The sequence below is a fragment of the Muscardinus avellanarius genome, assembly GCF_963383645.1.
Source record: "Muscardinus avellanarius genome assembly, chromosome: 8".
Taxonomy (NCBI): domain Eukaryota; kingdom Metazoa; phylum Chordata; class Mammalia; order Rodentia; family Gliridae; genus Muscardinus; species Muscardinus avellanarius.
In genome coordinates, this window is record NC_137794.1 from 4173132 (window position 1) to 4191381 (window position 18250).

Consider the following 18250-nt stretch of genomic DNA (forward strand, 5'->3'; position numbering starts at 1 on the left):
CCTAGATAGCTTTTGAACATTCTTCTTTTTGGTGGTACTGGGGATGGAATCCAGGGGCATTCTACCTCCAAGCTACACCCCCAGTCCTATTTTTTAGTCTTTTTATTTTTTGAAACAGTGTCTCACTGAGTTGTGAAGGGCCTTGCTGCATAGGAGCTGAGGCTGTCTTGAAACCACCATCCTCCGGTCTCTGCTTCCTGAATGCTGGGATTCCAAGCGCGTGCCACCACGCCCGCTTGAACATTCTTGATCTTACAGATCAACATGATTGCACCTCCATTGAGAAGGCTGGAAAACTGTACAGTTGGAATAATGGGTATCAAATCACGTTTTAGGCCATTCGAGAAGCAGAGCGGGTAAAGGAGATGAAACGAATGCACAGGGCCGTCCAGGAAGATCTGCCGAGGCCGTCTGAAGTAAGTATTCACACTTCTGACCTAGGAAGGTTTAAGTTTCTTTTTATATGATTGGTGCTTTTTACAGATTTTTACCTACTTTATGGAATATATTAGTTTCTAATCTAGTTCTTTAAAATGTTTCATTGAAACCAGTAAGAACTTAGAAGAAAAATTGATTTTTGAAAATAAATATGAAATTCCTATTCATGCTGTTAAAGCAATAATCACATTAGTATGTTGTAGTAATATGTTTGGTGATTGTACTTATTTTAAAATTTTAGGTAAATGAAACTATTTTAAGACCCTTAAATGTAGAACCACCTCTAACAGATTTACAGAAAAGTGAAGAACTAATCAAAAAAGAAATGATTACAATGCTTCATTACGACCTTCTCCATCACCCCTATGAGCCATCTGGAAATAAGAAAGGAAAAGCTGTGGTGTTTGGTACCAATAATTCAGAGCACATTACATATCTGGAACACAACCCTTACGAAAAGTTCTCCAAAGAAGAGCTGAAAAAGGTATGCTTGAGCAGAAATATTTCTGTCATGAGATTTAAGCATTTGTTAGATGCTGTGTGTCACGGGCAAACGTGAACTCACTTTGCCAATTGATGCTCACGAGCAGTGGAGCGGATGGTGAGAGGTAAGTATGAAAATGACACGCTTTAAACACCCGTCCGCTGTGGTTACGAGAAACCAGATCAGTGCCGGTGTGTTGGCGAGGTGCTCCTGACATAGGGTGTTCTTGACTCGTTTGACATGTGCCACAGTTGCTGTTTTCTGTGTCTAGTTCTTGTCTCTGAATAGAATTGAATGCCTTTAAGGGTCATTATACTAATATGAAAAGACAGAAATATACAAGTGCCAGCCGCGCGTGGTGGTGCACGCTTGTCATCCCAGCATTCAGGAGGCTGAGACCGGAGGATCACGGTTCACGGACAGCCTCAGGTACCTAGTGAGGCCCTCTGCAACTCAGTGAGACCCCGTTTCAAAATAAAGAATAAGAAATAGGGCAGTGGGTGTAGCTCGGAGGTCGAATGCCCCTGGGTTCCATCCCCAGTACCACACACACATACAAAAAAAAAAAAAAATATATATATATATATATATATATATATATATATATATATATATATATATATATATATATTATACACACAAGTTCCCCCTTGACTTTATGGTTAGGTTATATCCTGATAAACCCTTTACACTTGGAAAATAGTATAAATTGAAAATAAACTTCATATGCTTAGCCTACTGAGCACCGCTGCGGCCCGGTGCACTGTGGGCTGATCCTGGGTGGGAGCCTGAGCATCGCCAGCTGCTTAGCCTTGGGAGAAGGACCTCACTTCCTATTGTCAGCCTGGGGATAAATCAGAATTCAAGGGTTGAAGTACAGTTTTTATTAGATATATCATTTTCACATTACTATAACATTGAAAAATCACATCATTGTTAGTTGGGACCATCTGCATTACAAATTTTGTAGATTTAATTATTCACCTATTCAAAGAAACATTTTTTGCGAAGTCTGTTTCTCACAGAGTTTCCTCTACTCTTGAGTAAGGAAAGAAGAATAAAAGATTTCCTGTTTGAAGTCTGTCCTGCTTCTTCGTATGCATTTTATTCTTTCTTTTTTGTTGTTGTTGCTACTGGAAATGGAACCCAGGGGGCATTCTACCTCTGAGCTATATCCCCAGCCCTAAAATAGGGTCTTATTAAGTTGTTGAGGCTGTCCTCAAACCTTTAATTCTGTTTTAACATGCACCACCATACTAGCTTATCTACTTTAATAGAACAAATGTGTGATTATGAACAGAAATTTCTACAGTAACATAAAGAAGTACAGTTTTCTCATTGGAAGCTGTTATGGTTTGAATGTTCCTTCTAAAACTCATGTTGAAATTTATTTGCCATTGTAATACTATTAAGAGGTGGGGCTTCATGAGGACAATTCCCAGCAAAACACACACACACACACACACACACACACACACACACACACACACCTTCTGGTGTGTAGCTCGGAGTTAGAATGCCCCTAGATCCAATCCTCTATGTGTGTGCGTGTCTCAGACACACACCAGAAAAGGCTGGCGGGCAAGTGGAGCCCCGTGAGTGGGTGAGTTATTTCTGGAGCGGGCGGGTTGTCCTGGGGGCCATGCCCTCTGCCGCGTTCTGGTGCAGCAGGAAGGCCTTGACCTTGGGCTCTTTGCCTGCAAAGCAGTGAGACAGACATTTCTCTTTTTGTCAATCACCCCAGTGTGGTATCCAGTTTCACCAGTGGAAAAAGGACCAAGACAGAAACATCAGCCTTTAGTTGGGCTTTCTGCCTCGAGGGGCAGTGATATCTGGAGGAGTCGGAGCTGCTGTGTACTTGAGAATCCACAGGATTCTCTCGCTGGTCTTCTCCCTTACACTCTCCCTCTCTCTTTCTCTTTATTTCTTTTTTGTTACTTTTTAAAAATTGTGGCACTGGGGATTGAACTCAGACATTTTACCTCTGAACTACACTTCCAGCCCTATTTTATTTTTGAAATGGTTTCACTAAGTTGCAGAGGGCATCATGAGGTCGCCAGGGCTGTCTGCGAATCTGTGACCCTCCTGTCTCAGCCTCAGGTTCAGGGATTACATAGGTGTGCACTACCACTTATGCAATCCTGGCTTAGCTTTGCATTTCAGCAACTGGCTCCTGGTGTCTGAGTAGTTTTGAATTTCTTATTTTTTAGTAAGTAAAAGAGTGACGTCCATTGGGTGGCTGTTCTGTATCAGGCACATTTCCTCATTGAGCTGGGTTGAAGATTAGGTTCTGGAATCAGTGCTGGCAGAGTTTCTTCTTTTCAGAGTAACAATAGGAGGAGAGGAATTTGGAAGATAAACTTGCCTAAATTTATTATATGTATGGAAACCTGAAACAAAGACCACATTGTTGTTTTTAGAGGTTTTGCAAGGGATAAATTCTTTTTTTTTTTTTTTTTTTTGGTGGGTCTGGGGATGGAACCCAGGGGCATTTGACCTCTGAGCTACACCCCCTGCCCTATTTTTTATTCTTTATTTATTTACTTTTTTTTTTTTTTGGTGGTACTGGGGTTCCTGGAAGCCCTTCTACGTTCGGGCTACCCTCCCAGATCTATTTTATATTTTTTTATTTGGAAACAGGGTCTCTTAAGCCAGCATGGCTGGCTCCGAACCAGCGCGATTCTCCTGTCTCGACATCCCAAGCGTGGGGATTACAAGTGTGCGCCACCACGCCTGGCCTTGTATTCTTTATTTTGAAACTGGGTTTCACTGAGTTGTGGAGGGCCTCACTAAGTAGCTGAGGCTGTCCGTGAACCGTGATTCTCAGGTCTCAGTCTCTCGAATGCTGGGATTACAAGCGTGTGCCACCACGCCCGGCTTGCAAGGGATAACTTCTAATACAAGCTTTGAAAGTCTAAATATTGTTCTGGGATTATCTGAAATAATATTAAATATTCACTCATATTTATCGGAATTTTCTTTTTTTCTAAAAAGAATTTGAAGCAGCTGTTTACTTAGCAGATTGTTTATTCTTGCCCTTTCTTTTTTTAAACTTTTTTTTTGTGTGGTACTGGGGATGGAACCCAGGGGTATTCGACCTCCGAGCTACAGCCTCAGCCCTAATTTTTAGACTTTTTATTTTTTTTGAAGCAGGGTCTCACTGAGTTGCGAAAGGCCTTGCTAAGTAGGTGAGTCTGTCCGCGAACTGCGATCCTCTGGGCTCCACCTCCTGGTGGGATTACAAGCGTGCCCACCACGCCTGGCTATTCTTGCTCTTTCAAGATGACTCTACTCTCCCGGTGTGGTGGCACACACCTTTTTTTCAGTACTTGGGAGGCAAGACAGGCTGATGGCAGGTTCAGAGCCAGCCTTGTTACCTTAGCGAGCAAGGCTCACTGGCAATGTTAGGGGCATTTTTCAGAACGAGAAGTAAATCTTTGGTTTGAAAGATGCCTGACGACTCTTCACGTGCCCAGATCGTGAGCGTGGGGTGCGATGGCAGAGCAGTACAGTACCCCCGGGCCTTGGCGCCCAGGCTTGGAGCTGCCTTATCTGTTTGCTGTGATGTGGTCTGGAACAAGTTCTTATATTTCTCTGAACCTTAGTTTCAGCAGCTTTAAAATGAGGTTGATACGGGCTACTTTGCAAGACGGGTGTGATCTTTGGAATTAAAGTAGGTAAAACTTTAAAACCCAGTTTCTGACACACAGTAGGAACTAAGAAATGGCAGTTGCTGTTACCATGAGGAAAAGCAAACTGTTTACACTGTTGGGGAAAGATGGGTGCTTGTTACTCCAAAGTCAGTCTACATCAACTTACAGGCTGCTTAATTCATTTGACTTAGGCATTGACCCCTCCTCTCTCTCCTCCAGAAAGCAACCAGCCAATGCAGACTCCTTGCCTTTGGCCTAAGGAAGGAGGAGAAAAACTAGTCCAGGTTCTCTGGTGAAGGTAAGTGTCTGTAGTACTTGAGCTCACTGAAATCGTTACTGTGCACAGGCCCAGGACGTTCTGGTGCAGGAGATGGAGGTGGTCAAGCAAGGCATGAGTCACGGAGAGCTCTCCAGCGAAGCGTACAACCAGGTGTGGGAAGAGTGCTACAGCCAGGTGCTCTATCTTCCTGGACAGAGCCGCTACACACGCGCCAATCTAGCCAGCAAGAAGGACAGAATCGAGTCACTCGAAAAGAGGCTGGAGGTTGGTAGTCTCTAAAATTCTCATTCAGATGCGCTCTGATGGGAGTTACGGACCACACGGCCTCAGGAAGGTCGACCTGGGCTGCCTGTGGCCGTTCCAGTTCTCGAAGAAAACGACACTGAGGTGTTTGCTCTTCTCGGCCTGTTCCTTGGCTTCCCAGGATCGCTGGCCTTCTGAAGAGCACGCAGGTCACCGTGGTCAGTCAGGAGCTTTGAGAAGTGGGCGCACAGGGCAGTGTGGATCAGTGCTGGAAGAGCCCGACTTCTCTAAGGAGGGATCTCGTGGGCACCGAGGAGTTGCCTTTCTATAGCCAAGGAAGCACATTTACAAAACTCTTAGCTTCCTGTTCATCCTCTAAGTTTCTGGAAGGCCGAGTGATGGACAATGGCTTGAAATATTGAAGCACACTAGGTGCTTTGAAATATTGAAGCACACTAGGTGCTTTTTCATGGATGTGGTTTCTTAAGTGTAGTCCGCATGTTTTGAATTCCAGAATTTGTGGGCATTTGGCCAATGGCATGTAAATTATGGCTTACAGACTACCAGGCTGCCTTGTGGATTCTAGATATTTGGTGGTACTGGGGATTGAACCAGGGGCATTCCTAACTCTGTGTGAAGCCCTATTTTATTTTTATGTATCTTTTGTTTAATTTTTTGTGGTACTGGGGAAGGAGCCCAGGGGTATTTTACCTCCGAGCTACCCCCTCAGCCCTATTTTTTATTCTTCTTTTTGAAACAGGGTCTTACTAAGTTGCAGAGGGCCTTGCTAAGTAGCTGAGGCTGTCACGAACCTGCGATCCTCCTGTCTCAGCCACCCGAGTTCTGGGATTACAAGTGTGCACCACCACACCTGGCTTTTTATTTTTTATTTTGAAATGGTCCCAGTAAGTTGTAGAGGGCCTCACAAGTTTGCTGGGGCTGGCCTTGAAAACCTGCAATCCTCCTGTCCAAGCCTCCCAAGTCCTGGGATTCTAAGTGTGCCCCACCGTGCTCAGTGCCTTGTGGATTCTTTTATTTTTTGCAGGTCTGGGAGTGGAACCCAGGGCATTCGACCTCCAAGCACACCCCTTGCCCTATTTTTATTCTTTATTTTGAAACAGGGTCTCACTGAGTTGCAGAGGGCCTCACTAAGTAGCTGAGGCTGTCCGTGAACCATGATCCTCCAGTCTCAGCCTCCTGAATGCTGGGATGACGAGCGTGTGCCCACGCCCGGCTGCCTTGTGGATTCTTATGATGGTCTGTAGGGATGTACTAGAGGCCAAGATGGAATGGGAAGACCAGGCTCTTCAAGCAGTTGTATGCAGAACATGTCTCAGTTTCTTTTTGTATGTGATTACTACTTTTTCTTCACAGAGAGCAGATTTGAGGATATTTTTACTTAGAGCATATCCAGATAGAGTAACATCACTTGGGATGAGGGGGGGCCAGAGGAATGAAAGAGCAGTGTCTTTTAATTTGGAAGTTATTTCAAATCTTAATTCAACCAGCTGATGTCTGCAAAGCGGTTTCATCTAATAAGGACTTGAGTGTTTCTGTAGGAATTCTTACCTGCTGGGACTCTAGTTGTGCTATTAACTTCCAGCAGGGTGTGCTGTTGCTCTGTATGTTAACTCTGAAAGTGGGGACTAGAACTTGAGTGGTTAAATTTTAAGTTGTACTTGTTATAAGTGCTAGTTAGCAGTGCGATTCTGATCTAGGGCCAGCATCATATTGATTGGAGAGCTGTTTGGAAAGCTTCCTTGTAACATTTATATGTAAATACTTAGGTCTCACTTAGCTCGAAAATCTTCTCATTTGAGCTGGGTAAACTCTTTTCTGCCACAAATGGCAAGGACATTTTGTGCTGTTTAAAATTTTTTTTAAAGTTTTCCCCTAAATCTCATTTACTTTGTCGAGACACTAACTTTCATGACAGCAAATAAATGTGTCACAAAGTGAGTGCTGCCATAAAGTACAGTAATTTTTATTTCTGTGTTGAATTGGTCTTGTGAGTTTTGAAGGGAAAAATACAGAAAGAACCACTGCTGTTCTTCTGGAGATTTATTTGGGTCGTTTATGAGCAACCATTAAAAACACGTGGTTCTCTTTGTTCAGTTCAGTACCAGGAACTGAAATCTTCCGTTGGACTATTTTTGTTGAAGGATTGGTGACTTTGGAAGAATATTCATAAAACAGTCTGAAGTAATTTTTCTCTCTTGACTTTTGGATAACTTGCTTTATTGTTTACTCAGCTAGTTACTTTTAAGGAATATTTAATCAGATTCTTTAATTTAGCAAACTATGCTTATTTCAAATGAAAGTTCATTAAACCTTTAAGAAGAAGAAAAGCAACTCAAAGACCCAAATAAACAAATCCCCCATTTTATTTGCATCCATCCCTGATTCAGAACTAGGTTTCTCTTCGCTTTTGAAGACACAATTTTACTGGTTTGAAATACATAAATATTTTATTTCAATTGTGGTAATTCTTTCATCATTTCAGTTGATTGCTAAATTATAAACATTAGTCAAAGTTTGTTGTGGGAGAGAACCCCAGTTATACTGCATAAACGAAATGCTGTACTTAATTGGCCTTCCCACTCTCGGGTCCAGGGAGAGTCCTGGGCGAGCGCGTTGCGCCGGCTGCCTGTGGGCCTGGCTCTGGCCTCCGTGAACTCTGGAGCAGTGAGTCTAAATTGTGCCCATCTCAGCCTCCGAGGCAAGATGAGACCCCGCGCTGTCGGGCCGCTGTCTCCTAATGGATTGGAGTATGCTCTGAGGTTTACATTGGAGCTGGTCTTTGAGCCATTATTCATGATTAGTATTGAAACATAGTACTTAAGTAAAAATCCTTAAGGTACTCATTTAAGACTAACAGAACCATATCAGATTTTATGTATGTAGAATGTGATAGTGTGTGCGCACGTGTGTGTGTATGTGTATGTGCAAGTAGTCTGTTAAGCACTTGGAATCTATAGTTACAGATCATAAATAAATGGATAAGATCCCCCCCCAACCCCCCCAGAACTGATACTGGGGATGGAACCCAGGGGCATTCTACCTCCGAGCGACACCCCAAAGCCCTATATTTTATTCTTCATTTTGAAACAGGGTCTCACTGAGTTGCAAAGGGCCTCACTAAGTAATGGAGGCTGTCTGCAAACGGCAATCCTCCTGTCTCAGCCTCCCAAATGCAGGGATTAGAAGCGTGCCCACCATGCCCGGCTTGGATAAGACTTTTGAAGTCCATGGATTTTGTTCTTCTCCAGAGGCAAGGCTCACTGTAGAACGGTGCCAGACATTCACGCGTGGAAGAGGGCAGCAGCAGAAGTGTAGCTAAGGTCAGGAAAGGGGAAGTTGTGAGGCAGAGCGCCAGCACGCGACGTGCTGGCAGGAATCCTGCACGTTCCGGCAGTTCCCCTGGGCGTTGCAGGTGTCTGATCAAAGAGTAGCAGCTGCTCCTTGTGGTAGCGCCCCAAGGTAATAAGAAAAGCTTGGTTTCTGTTTAGTAAGTGTTTTGTTTTTTATTTTATCTTAATTTGTTTTATTTTTTTGGGTACTGGGGATATCCCCTGCTCTTTTTTTATTCTTTGTTTTGAAACAGGGTTTCACTGCTCACTAAGTTGCTGAGGCTGGTCTCAGACTAGCAGTCCTCCTGTCCCAGCCTCCCACATGGACTGGGATGTGGAGGTGAATCATCATGCCTGACTGTGTTTTTTTAAAAAGGGAGTGATGATGTAAATTCGCTGATGAAGGTTTTATTAAACCTTTTCTGTATTCGCGCGTTTGGTGAGTGTTTCTAGTATCTTGCAGTGGCCTCTGTTTTAGCTTGGGAGCGCGCAGCAGGGGACGAGGTGGTTGAGGCTCCGCTCCGGGGCTTCTGTGGCGAGCCTCCCTTTCTGATGGTGCCAGATGAGCCAGTCCCTTCTGCGCAAATAGAATCTGAAGTGTTCTAATTTGTTTCACTTTAAGTAGAACTAGGCAAAGATCTGAAGACATAATTATTTTGAGTGAAATAATTTCCAGTAGGTGCAAAAGTGAAATGAAAAGTCTGAATTTAGGCTTTCCATTAAATTTAATAGTATTTGAAATAGTATCTACCCTGCTGTGTTGAGGAAGTTTGGCTGAAAAGTAGATTTTGTCATGTTAGCTATAAAAATGGAAAGGCTTTCCTTAGAGGTGGAAACTAGGTCCAGGAGTAATGCTTCTGCCTGTATTTTATTGGCACAGTCAAAGTAGTCAAGAAATATTATGTAACATTGACTTCTTGGAAATAAAGTAACCTAAAGAACACAGATAACACATTGGAAATCCTTCTCCATGTTTTTGTCAAACTCCTCTGAGGACTCCTGACTTTCCTAGGGTTCTATTTCACCAAAATTGGCTGTACAATGGATTCCATTTTCTCAGCGATTTTAATTTTAAGTCAGATATTTTTACACAGAAAAAAATTTTCCTTAATACCTTTGAGTGAAAACTTGGGGCAGGGATGAAATTGGGAGCAGGAGCGGCGGGCGGTGCCGGAGAGCCTCCGTCTTCTGAAATACTCTTTCCCAGGTTCTGCTCTCCTCCAAGCCTCTTTTTCTTTTTTTTTTAATTTTATTTTTTGTGGTACTGAGGTGGAACCTAGAGGTTTTCTACCTCTGGACTATACTCCCAGACCTATTTTTTATATTTTATATGGAAACAGGGTCTCACTGAGTTGCTGAGAGCCTCACTAAGTAGCTGAGGCTGGCTTTGAACCTGCGCGATCCTCCTGTCTCAGCCTCCCAAGCGTGGGGATTACAAGCGTGCGCCACCACGCCGGGCTTGGGCACGTTTTAGTAGACCTTGCCTTGCTGGTCAGCTTGCTTTGCAGGGGTGCAGTCTGTTGGTTGCTAACCCTGGTAGTAATCATTTGCTGGGACCTCAGTTGCATCAGTGAAGAGAAGGTTCACAGACGGAAACAGCGCATGAGGAGTGTAGAGATGAAGGGAAGCCCGCAGGCTCTTGTTTTGTCAGTGTTTTGGTGAGTGAACCGCATCTTTACTATTAGAGGATCATGTTGCTGAATGAGGGACCAGGAAGTGGAGCTGCCATCGGCTGTGTATTTTCTTTGGGTATCCTTTGCCCTATTTTTACAGTAGTATATGGTTATATTCTGGGTCCCCCAACCAAGAGTTTCCGTGAGGGATGCTCTTAAATTTTCTGAACTTTAACTGAAGACAGTATTGGAGACCCATGGATAATGTGTTTATTTTGGAGTTACTTAAGCTTAGTTACCTTAACAAACTCAGTGAGCTTAAAAGTAACAATTATACTTCTCTAAGCCTCATACAGTTCTCTTTTGTACTGACGAGGAAACACTTACGTTCCACCGATTCATCTCCTGGGGACCATTGGTTTTCCATTGGTCTCTGGCCAGTCCTTTTGAGACAGTTTCTCTTCTATTCAATTTTAAAAATAACATTTTTAGGCATTTTTCTAAAATAATACCCGTGCTTTGTAGAAAATTTAAAATAGAAAAATATAGAAGAAAAGAAGCCTGCTATCCAGACATAATCACCTGAGACATTTTTGTACAAACACACATGTATCTTTTTTCAGTGTGTAGATGAAGGGAGGAAGGTGTTTAAAACTTAAGTCGGGAGCGGGCGTGGTGGGCACGCTTGTCATCCCAGCATTCGGGAGGCTGAGACCGGAGGATCGCAGTCTGTGACAGCCTCAGCTACTTAGTGAGGCCCTCTGCAACTTAGTGAGCCCTGTTTCAAAAGAAGGAATAAAAAATAGGGCTGGGGCTGTAGCTCGGAGGTTGAATGCCCTGGGTTCCATCCCCAGACCCGCACGCGCGCTGTAGTCTTATCACTAAGTAGTGTGTGTGCTCACGTGTGTTTCCTGACATTACACAGCGCACAGGCGAGAGTGGGGCTGGCCCCTTTGCTGACCGCCAGGCTTAGATGCCCTTGGTTGTTGTGGAAGCAGGGTCAGGTGAGGTTAGAGAGAGTCTGGAGGAGACGGGGTCTCGCGGCTCGGCGTCACCAGCTCTACTACTGATTGGTTAATTAGTGTTTAAGAAGACTAGGGTCATAAAGTGTGAGGATCCTATATCTGAAATGCTTGGGACCAGAAGTGTGCTGGATTTCAGCCTTTAGACTGTTTGTTTATGCGTGATGCTGTCTTGGTGATGGGACTCAAGTCTAAACAGTCGTGTGCCTCACACAGACCGTGCGCACGTTCCCTAACGGCGCTTTCATGCAGTATTTTAAATAGCTCTGCATTTTTTTTTTTTTTTTTTGGTGGTACTGGGGTTCCTGGAAGCCCTTCTACCTCCGGGCTACACTCCCAGACCTATTTTTTATACTTTTTTATTTGGAAACAGGGTCTCCTAAGCCAGCATGCGCGGCTGGCTTCGAACCTGCGCGATCCTCCTGACTCTGCCTCCCAAGCGCGGGGATTGCAAGCGTGTGCCACCATACCTGGCTAAACCAGTATTGTTTTATTCAGAAAAAGCGATCCTTCGGGGAATTGCTAATGTTTACTTTTTATAAAAGGATTTAAAAATAGCAATCTGGTTAAGCAGAATCTGATTTTTTTTTCCTGATATTCTTTGTCTTTTACACTTTTTTTTTCTTTTTGGTGGGTCAGGGGATGGAACCCAGAGGTATTTGACCTCCAAACTACACTCTCTGCCTAATTTTCTATTCTTTATTTTGAAATAGGGTCTCACTGAGTTGCAGAGGGCCTCACTAAGTAGCTGAGGCTGTCTGTGAACTGTGATCCTCCAGTCTCAGCCTCCTGAATGCTGGGATGACGAGCGTGCACCACCACACCTGGCTAAGGTTTTACACTCTCGTTGACAACTTCATCGTGTGTGTGTGTATGTGTGTGTGTGTGTGTGTGTGTGTGTGTGTGTGTGTGTGTGTGTACAGACGGAGTTGGGGATGACTTAAGGGTCTCTTTTGTATGCATGTGTGTTTTGTGCCTGAGATATATTGTCTTGAAAAGAACCAGGAGTATTTTCTCTTCTAGAGTTCGCGGCAGTCACGGGTAAGCGTTTTACAGTGTGCTAATACCTTCCCTCACATTTCAATAATCAAACAGCAGGCATAAGATAACCAGAACTGAGTGTTGAAAGCTGTTTTCCATTACTTTGTATATCTGGTGACTGACTTTACATAGTTATTTAGCTAAATTAACTTTTTTCCTATGTTGAAATTTATTTTTGTATAAACTTATTAAGTTTTGTATAAGCTTATGAACCTGTGTTTGCTTGGAATCTTAGTATGATATAGATGAACCTAAAGACTTCTGTAAAGTTTTAGCTAAATAAAACGTAATTGCTGGCAGTAAATGGAGAAGCTAACAACTTGGAAGCTTTAAAAACCTGTGGTGGTTTAGATGAGGATTATGTGAATGACTCAGCTTACACGAGGTAATTTTCATATACAGGATACTAATGATACCAAACACACCTCAATGACTAATTAAACAGTTTTTGAACATAACGATTAAGTTGTTTCGCCACATTGGAAATTGGATATCCATGGAGTGCAGTCAGTGTAAAGCTAATTGAGTTATCTTAACCAATGAAATGTTAATTTGTATGACTAATTTTAAAAAAGCGCTGTATTAACTTGAAATTCTATGCTTTTAAAGTTCTGTGCGTTTGGCTCACAGGCGGCTGCAGTGTCTAGCACGGGCATCCTTAGGACATGCTGGGTCTCAGCGCAGGGCTGTGGGCACAGCTCGATGGGAGTCGTGGTTCATTCTTCCTGGGAAGGAAGATTTTTTGGTGGGTGTAGTTGAGAAAACAACAGATGTCTAGCTCCTGCGCTGGTGCTTGCAGAGAATCCGTCCTTCATCCCGATTGCTTGTCAGCACAATCTGGGCATTAAAGAAGCCTGAGACCATTTAAGTCAGAGTCTGGGGCTAGGGCATTGCCATTGGTAGATTTAAAACTTTCCACAAGTAGCCGGGCGTGGTGGCACACGCTTGTAATCCCAGTGCTTGGGAGGCTGAGACAGGAGGATCGCGCAGGTTCGAAGCCAGCCTCAGCTCTGTAGTGAGGCTCTCAGCAACTTAGTAAGACCCTGTTTTCACATAAAATAGAAAATGGGTCTGGGAGTATAGCCTGGAGGTAGAAAGCCTCTGGGTTCCACCCCCAGTACCACAAAAAAAAAAAAAAAAAAAAAAAATCCAAAAGTCATTCTTAAGTTTAGGTTTGGTTGAAAACACTCTAAAAAGACACGATCCAGGAATATTTGAAGCAGGAGAGGATTAGGGCAGATTTTCTTCTTTCCTTGTGTTCACCTTTAAAAAAAACCAGGGTGCTCTTTCCCTACTATCTTTCTAGAGTGAAGACTCAGAAAGTACTGTTTTTGGTTTTGGGGGGAAAGAGGGGATTCTTGGATTTTATATCCAGAAGAATGATGATGGAGATTTTTTTTTTTCTCCCAAAGAGGTAGCATTGCTACTATTTGGATAGTTTATTTTCATAATAGCCTTATTGGGGTATAAACTATATGCCATACGGTTCAACTATTTATTTGTACTTTTTGTAGTATTCTAAGCTACATCCACAGCCCTATTTTGTTTTTTATTTTGAAATTGGTCTTATGAAGTGGTTGAGGCTGTAATAAAAACTTCAGTCCTCCTGCCTCGCCCTCTGAGTATTGGGATTGCAGGCCTGTGCCACCTCACTGGGCTCAGTTCAGCTCTTTAGAGTTATACAGTTCAGTGGTGTTTAATTATTGGTATATAGTTGTGCAGCCATCATGGCAGTCAGTTTTAGAATATTTTCATCATCCCAGGAAGAAACACTGTACTTCTTAAGAGACAGCCACTCTCTGTTTTCCTCAACTTGCCCAACTGTAGGCAGCTGTAATTTTTCTGTTCCTGTGTATTTGCCCATTCTGGACATTTCACATGAGTCATATAATACTTCCCTGGCTTCTTTCAGTTAACATAATTGGAGTGTGTTTAACAGGGAGGATACTGGGGATGGAACCCAGGGGCATTCTACCTCTGAGCTGCACCCCCAGCCCTGTTTTTTATTCTTTATTTTGAAACAGGGTCTCAGTAAGTTGTAGAAGGCTTCACTAGTAGCCGAGGCTGGCTGTGAACCTGCGATCCTCCTCTCTTGGCCTCCTAAGTACTGGGATTAGAAACGTGTGCCACCAGACCTGGCCATAAATAGTTTTTATTAAAAAAAAATGTTTTATTTTGAATCAGGAATGTGCCCAGTTTCCAAGGCTGGCCTTGAACTTGAGGCCCTCCTATCTCAGCCTCCCAAGTATTGGGCTTCCATGGTCACACCACCACGTCCGGCTTACCGTGATGTTTTCAAGGCTCATCCATTTTATAGTATGAGTTTGTATTGGTACTTCCTCTCTTTTTATGGCTCAGTAATACTCCGTTGTACAGATGACACCACGGTTTGTTTACCAGTGTGTCAGTTGCTGGCTCTTTGGGTGTCCCCTGTGCTCTGAGGCGTAGGGTTGCTGAGCACAGCAGGGTGCAGGCTCTAGTGTCGCCTGCTTTCCTTTTTGGGGGCGTACGCCGCCAGTGAAGTGACTGGGTCACCGCGTGGGCACGCCCTTCGCCTCGTCTGCAGGACCCAGCAACGGCACCTGGCCGCAGAGGCCCAGGGCCTGCGCCGATCTCCTGCTCCTCAGGCGCCGTCTGCTCACTTAAGGAGCAGCTGTTTTTCCTTGCTGTATTTCCTGAAGGGGTCTGTATCGTCTTTAATTAAAGTTGAAACTTAAAGATAATTTTAAGTCCCTTACTGATCTGTCCCTTAGTCACTAGAGAGGAGTGTGGAGTGGCTGTACTCTAGGATCTGTGCAGTGCTCCTGATCTGACACTGTTGACTGCTCGCGGGTGGCCGCGCAGCTCACACACCTCATCCAGTTGGGGCTTCTTGAGCGTCACAGCAGCTCTCAGCCGTGACTGCCATTTTACTGCTCACAGAGAAAGAGAGAGACAGAGATTTAGATAACTTGGATCGGCTTAGAAAAGCCTGGTAGAGCCTGGTGTGGTGGTGCACACCTGTAATCCCAGTACTTGGGAGGCTGGTACAGGAGTATGTAGGTTGAGGCCAGCCTCAGCAAGTAGTGAGACTCTCACCAACCTAGCAAGACCCTGTGTCAAAATAAAAGTTGTTTTTTTTTTTTTAAGGAAAAAAAATAGGGCTAGGAATGTAGCTCAGAGGTAGAGTGCCCCGGGGTTCAGTCTCCAGCACCACACAGAGAAGAGTGCGGTGGCCATGCTGGGCCTCACGCTCGACAGGGAGCTGCCATCACACCAGCATCTGCTGATCCTCTTGCAGACAGATCTGCCTTTGACTCGTTACCTATTAGAGAAAAGTGGTTTCCTTATAAAGGGTATTGGTAGAATACACGGATTTGTTCTTCAGGTGAATTGCAGAAAAATAAGTGTAATTTTTATAAAATGTTGAAGAAATCAGTGGTTTTGTTTTGTTTTTTTTTTTGCAGTACTGGAGATTGAACCCAGGGGCATGCTACCCCCAACCTACACCCCCAGCCGTATTTTTATTCTTAATTTTTAAACAGGGCTGAGAACCACGATTCCCCTGTCTCAGCATGCAGAATGCTGGGATGACAAGCGTGCGCCCACACCCTCTCTGCCCCCCAACACCCACCCCACCCCACTATGTCCATCAATTGATGGAGTTCCTATCACACAGACCCCAGAGGGACCTCCGATTCCAGCCCTAGCCTACATTATACCAAGAATTACACATGGCAAAGAGAGGTGCTCAGAGGTGCTCCATCCCTGGACTTCTTGCTTGGAATGTTAACAGTCCGTTCAGCTGCTTCCCACTCATGACATCAGCAGTTCAGCGCCGTGGTGGGCTCAGGACCAGCCCTTGCTGAGTGTCAGCACTGCATTTTAGAAAGTGCCCGCTGAGCCAGGCGTGGGGGCGCACACTTGTAATCCCAGCATTTGGGAGGCTGAGACTGGAGGATCGCAGGTTTGCAGACACTCTCAGTTACTTAGTGAGGCCCTTTGCAACTCAATGAAACCCTGTTTCAAAATAAAGAATAAAAAATAGGGCTGGGGTGTCGCTCTTTGGCCCTGTTATTTAGCAGCCTGAGTTTAAATTTCTCTGATCCCTCTCCTTCCCCAGATAAACAGAGGTCACATGACGACAGAAGCCAAGAGAGCTGCGAAGATGGAAAAGAAGATGAAGATTTTACTCGGAGGGTACCAGTCTCGAGCCATGGGGCTCATGAAACAGCTGAATGACTTGTGGGACCAGATCGAGCAGGCTCACTTGGAGTTACGCACTTTTGAGGAGCTCAAGAAGCACGAAGATTCTGCTATTCCCCGGCGGCTAGAGGTAATGTCATTTTCCGTCTCAGAGCATTGTTTAGGAGGAGAGGTGCAAGGAACTGTCCACGCTTTCCTTCTCAGTGAGAGCTTCCCGTTTGACACCGCAGTCCGCACCTCCTCTGTGTAGGTGGATAGAGCAGGCTCCCCTGCCTGGACTCTTCTGGTTGGTATGTTGATACGTTAGGAAGTGGAATAAGTAACTCTTGGCCTTACCCTGGCCTTTCACTGAACACCATCCGTGGAGCCTGCGGAGGAGAAGGAAAACAGCGGCTTACTGTTTTGTAATTTAGGGTGCTGGGAAACTAGGTGGTTATTCCAAACACCAGAGTCCACTGGCCAGGTTCAGTTTTATTTCCCAAGCGTGCATGATAGCCCTGCTCAGTTAAAGGGCAGTTGGGGCTTACTTTAGTACATTTGTAGGTATCAATGTCACAATCGTGGCCGGGCATGGTGGCGCACACTTGTAATCCCAGCGCTTGGGAGGCTGAGACAGGAGGATCGCGCTGGTTCAAAGCCAGCCTCAGCTACTTAGTGAGGCTCTCAGCAGCTTAGTGAGACCCTGTTTCCAAAATAAGTATTACATAGGTCTGGGAGGTAGCCCAGAGGTAGAAAAGCCCCTGGGTTCCACCCCCAGCACCACACCCACTCAGAAAAAAATATATGACAATCGTGGCTTGTTTATTTGAGGTAGCAGCTGTCTACAAGATGGTAATCACATGACCAAAGGAAAAAATGGCTGTGGTATCAGGTTTTTTTTTTTTTTTTGGTGGTATGAGGATGGAACCCAGGGGCATTCTACATCTGAGCTACACCTCTAGTTTTATATTATTATTATTTTTTATTTTGAAACAGGGTCTCACTAAGTTGCAGATGGCCTCACTGAGTAACTGAGGCTCGCCACGAACCTGCGATCCTCCTGTCTCAGCCTCCCAAGTACTGGAATTAAAAGCATGCACCACAGGGCCCGGCTGTAGTACCAGTTTTATAGCAAAAGTATTTGCTCTATTTGTTTATCTTTTGCGAACACATACGTCTTACAGAGTATGAGTTAACTCAGCTGTTTTTAAGATGATAAATACCATAGATGTTTTAAGTGTTTAGTACTGCTAGGTGTGCTGGCGGTGCGTGCCTGTAGACTTGGGAGGCTGAGACAGGAGGATCAGCTTCAGCAATTTAGGGAGACCCTGTTTCAAAAAAGGGTGTGGGGTTTAACCTTGGATAGTACGCCCCTGGTCACCAGTACAAACAATGACAGAGTCACTTCACATTTCTGTCCCTGCAAGTGCCTCAAAGAAGACGTCCAACGGCAGCAGGAGCGAGAAAAGGAGCTGCAGCACAGGTACGCGGACCTGGTGCTGGAGAAGGAGTCTCTGGAGGCGAGGTTCTGAGGCTCGCTCCACTCGGCCGCCCGAGGAATTAGTTCCTGGTTTTCTTACTCAAGGCTGAAGCTGATGGCTGTCTTCATCGACAGAGTTGCCGCCATCTGTGGATCTTGGTTGTTTATTTTAAATGATGCCCATCTTACACATTCTGTGAAGGACTTTGAACTCCAGACGATTAGGATTTAAATGATTAAGATGAGCATTCTTTTACCAGTGATATATGCAAGACGTTTAGATTTGACTCTAAAGTGCTGCCCGCGAGTAAATTCTTGAATAAAAATGAAATGTAAAAAGATGGAGAATGTAGCCTTTTGTTGAAGAAATCAGAGTGCCGCAAACCAGCAAGCACATCCTCTGTGCACGCTGAGGGAGCAGCTCTTGGCACCGTGCTGCCCCAGTGTCTCGACCCTCAAGAGGCAGGCCTTCGTGGCTTCGG

At 44.5% G+C, this 18250-nt stretch overlaps 1 protein-coding gene across 1 annotated transcript in view; it reads left to right on the forward strand.

Annotated features, from left to right (window-relative positions):
• CDC5L (cell division cycle 5 like) overlaps positions 1 to 17820 on the forward strand; it is a gene marked incomplete at both ends in the record, with an annotated part of 47515 nt that extends 29695 nt beyond the window's left edge. The window contains 5 exons of the mRNA XM_080700265.1: positions 336 to 416; positions 680 to 922; positions 4922 to 5119; positions 16227 to 16439; positions 17716 to 17820. Of these exons, the coding sequence (XP_080556391.1) occupies positions 336 to 416; positions 680 to 922; positions 4922 to 5119; positions 16227 to 16439; positions 17716 to 17820 (840 nt within the window). The remainder of the gene's footprint in view (positions 1 to 335; positions 417 to 679; positions 923 to 4921; positions 5120 to 16226; positions 16440 to 17715) is intronic.
• Positions 17821 to 18250: the final 430 nt, after the last annotated feature.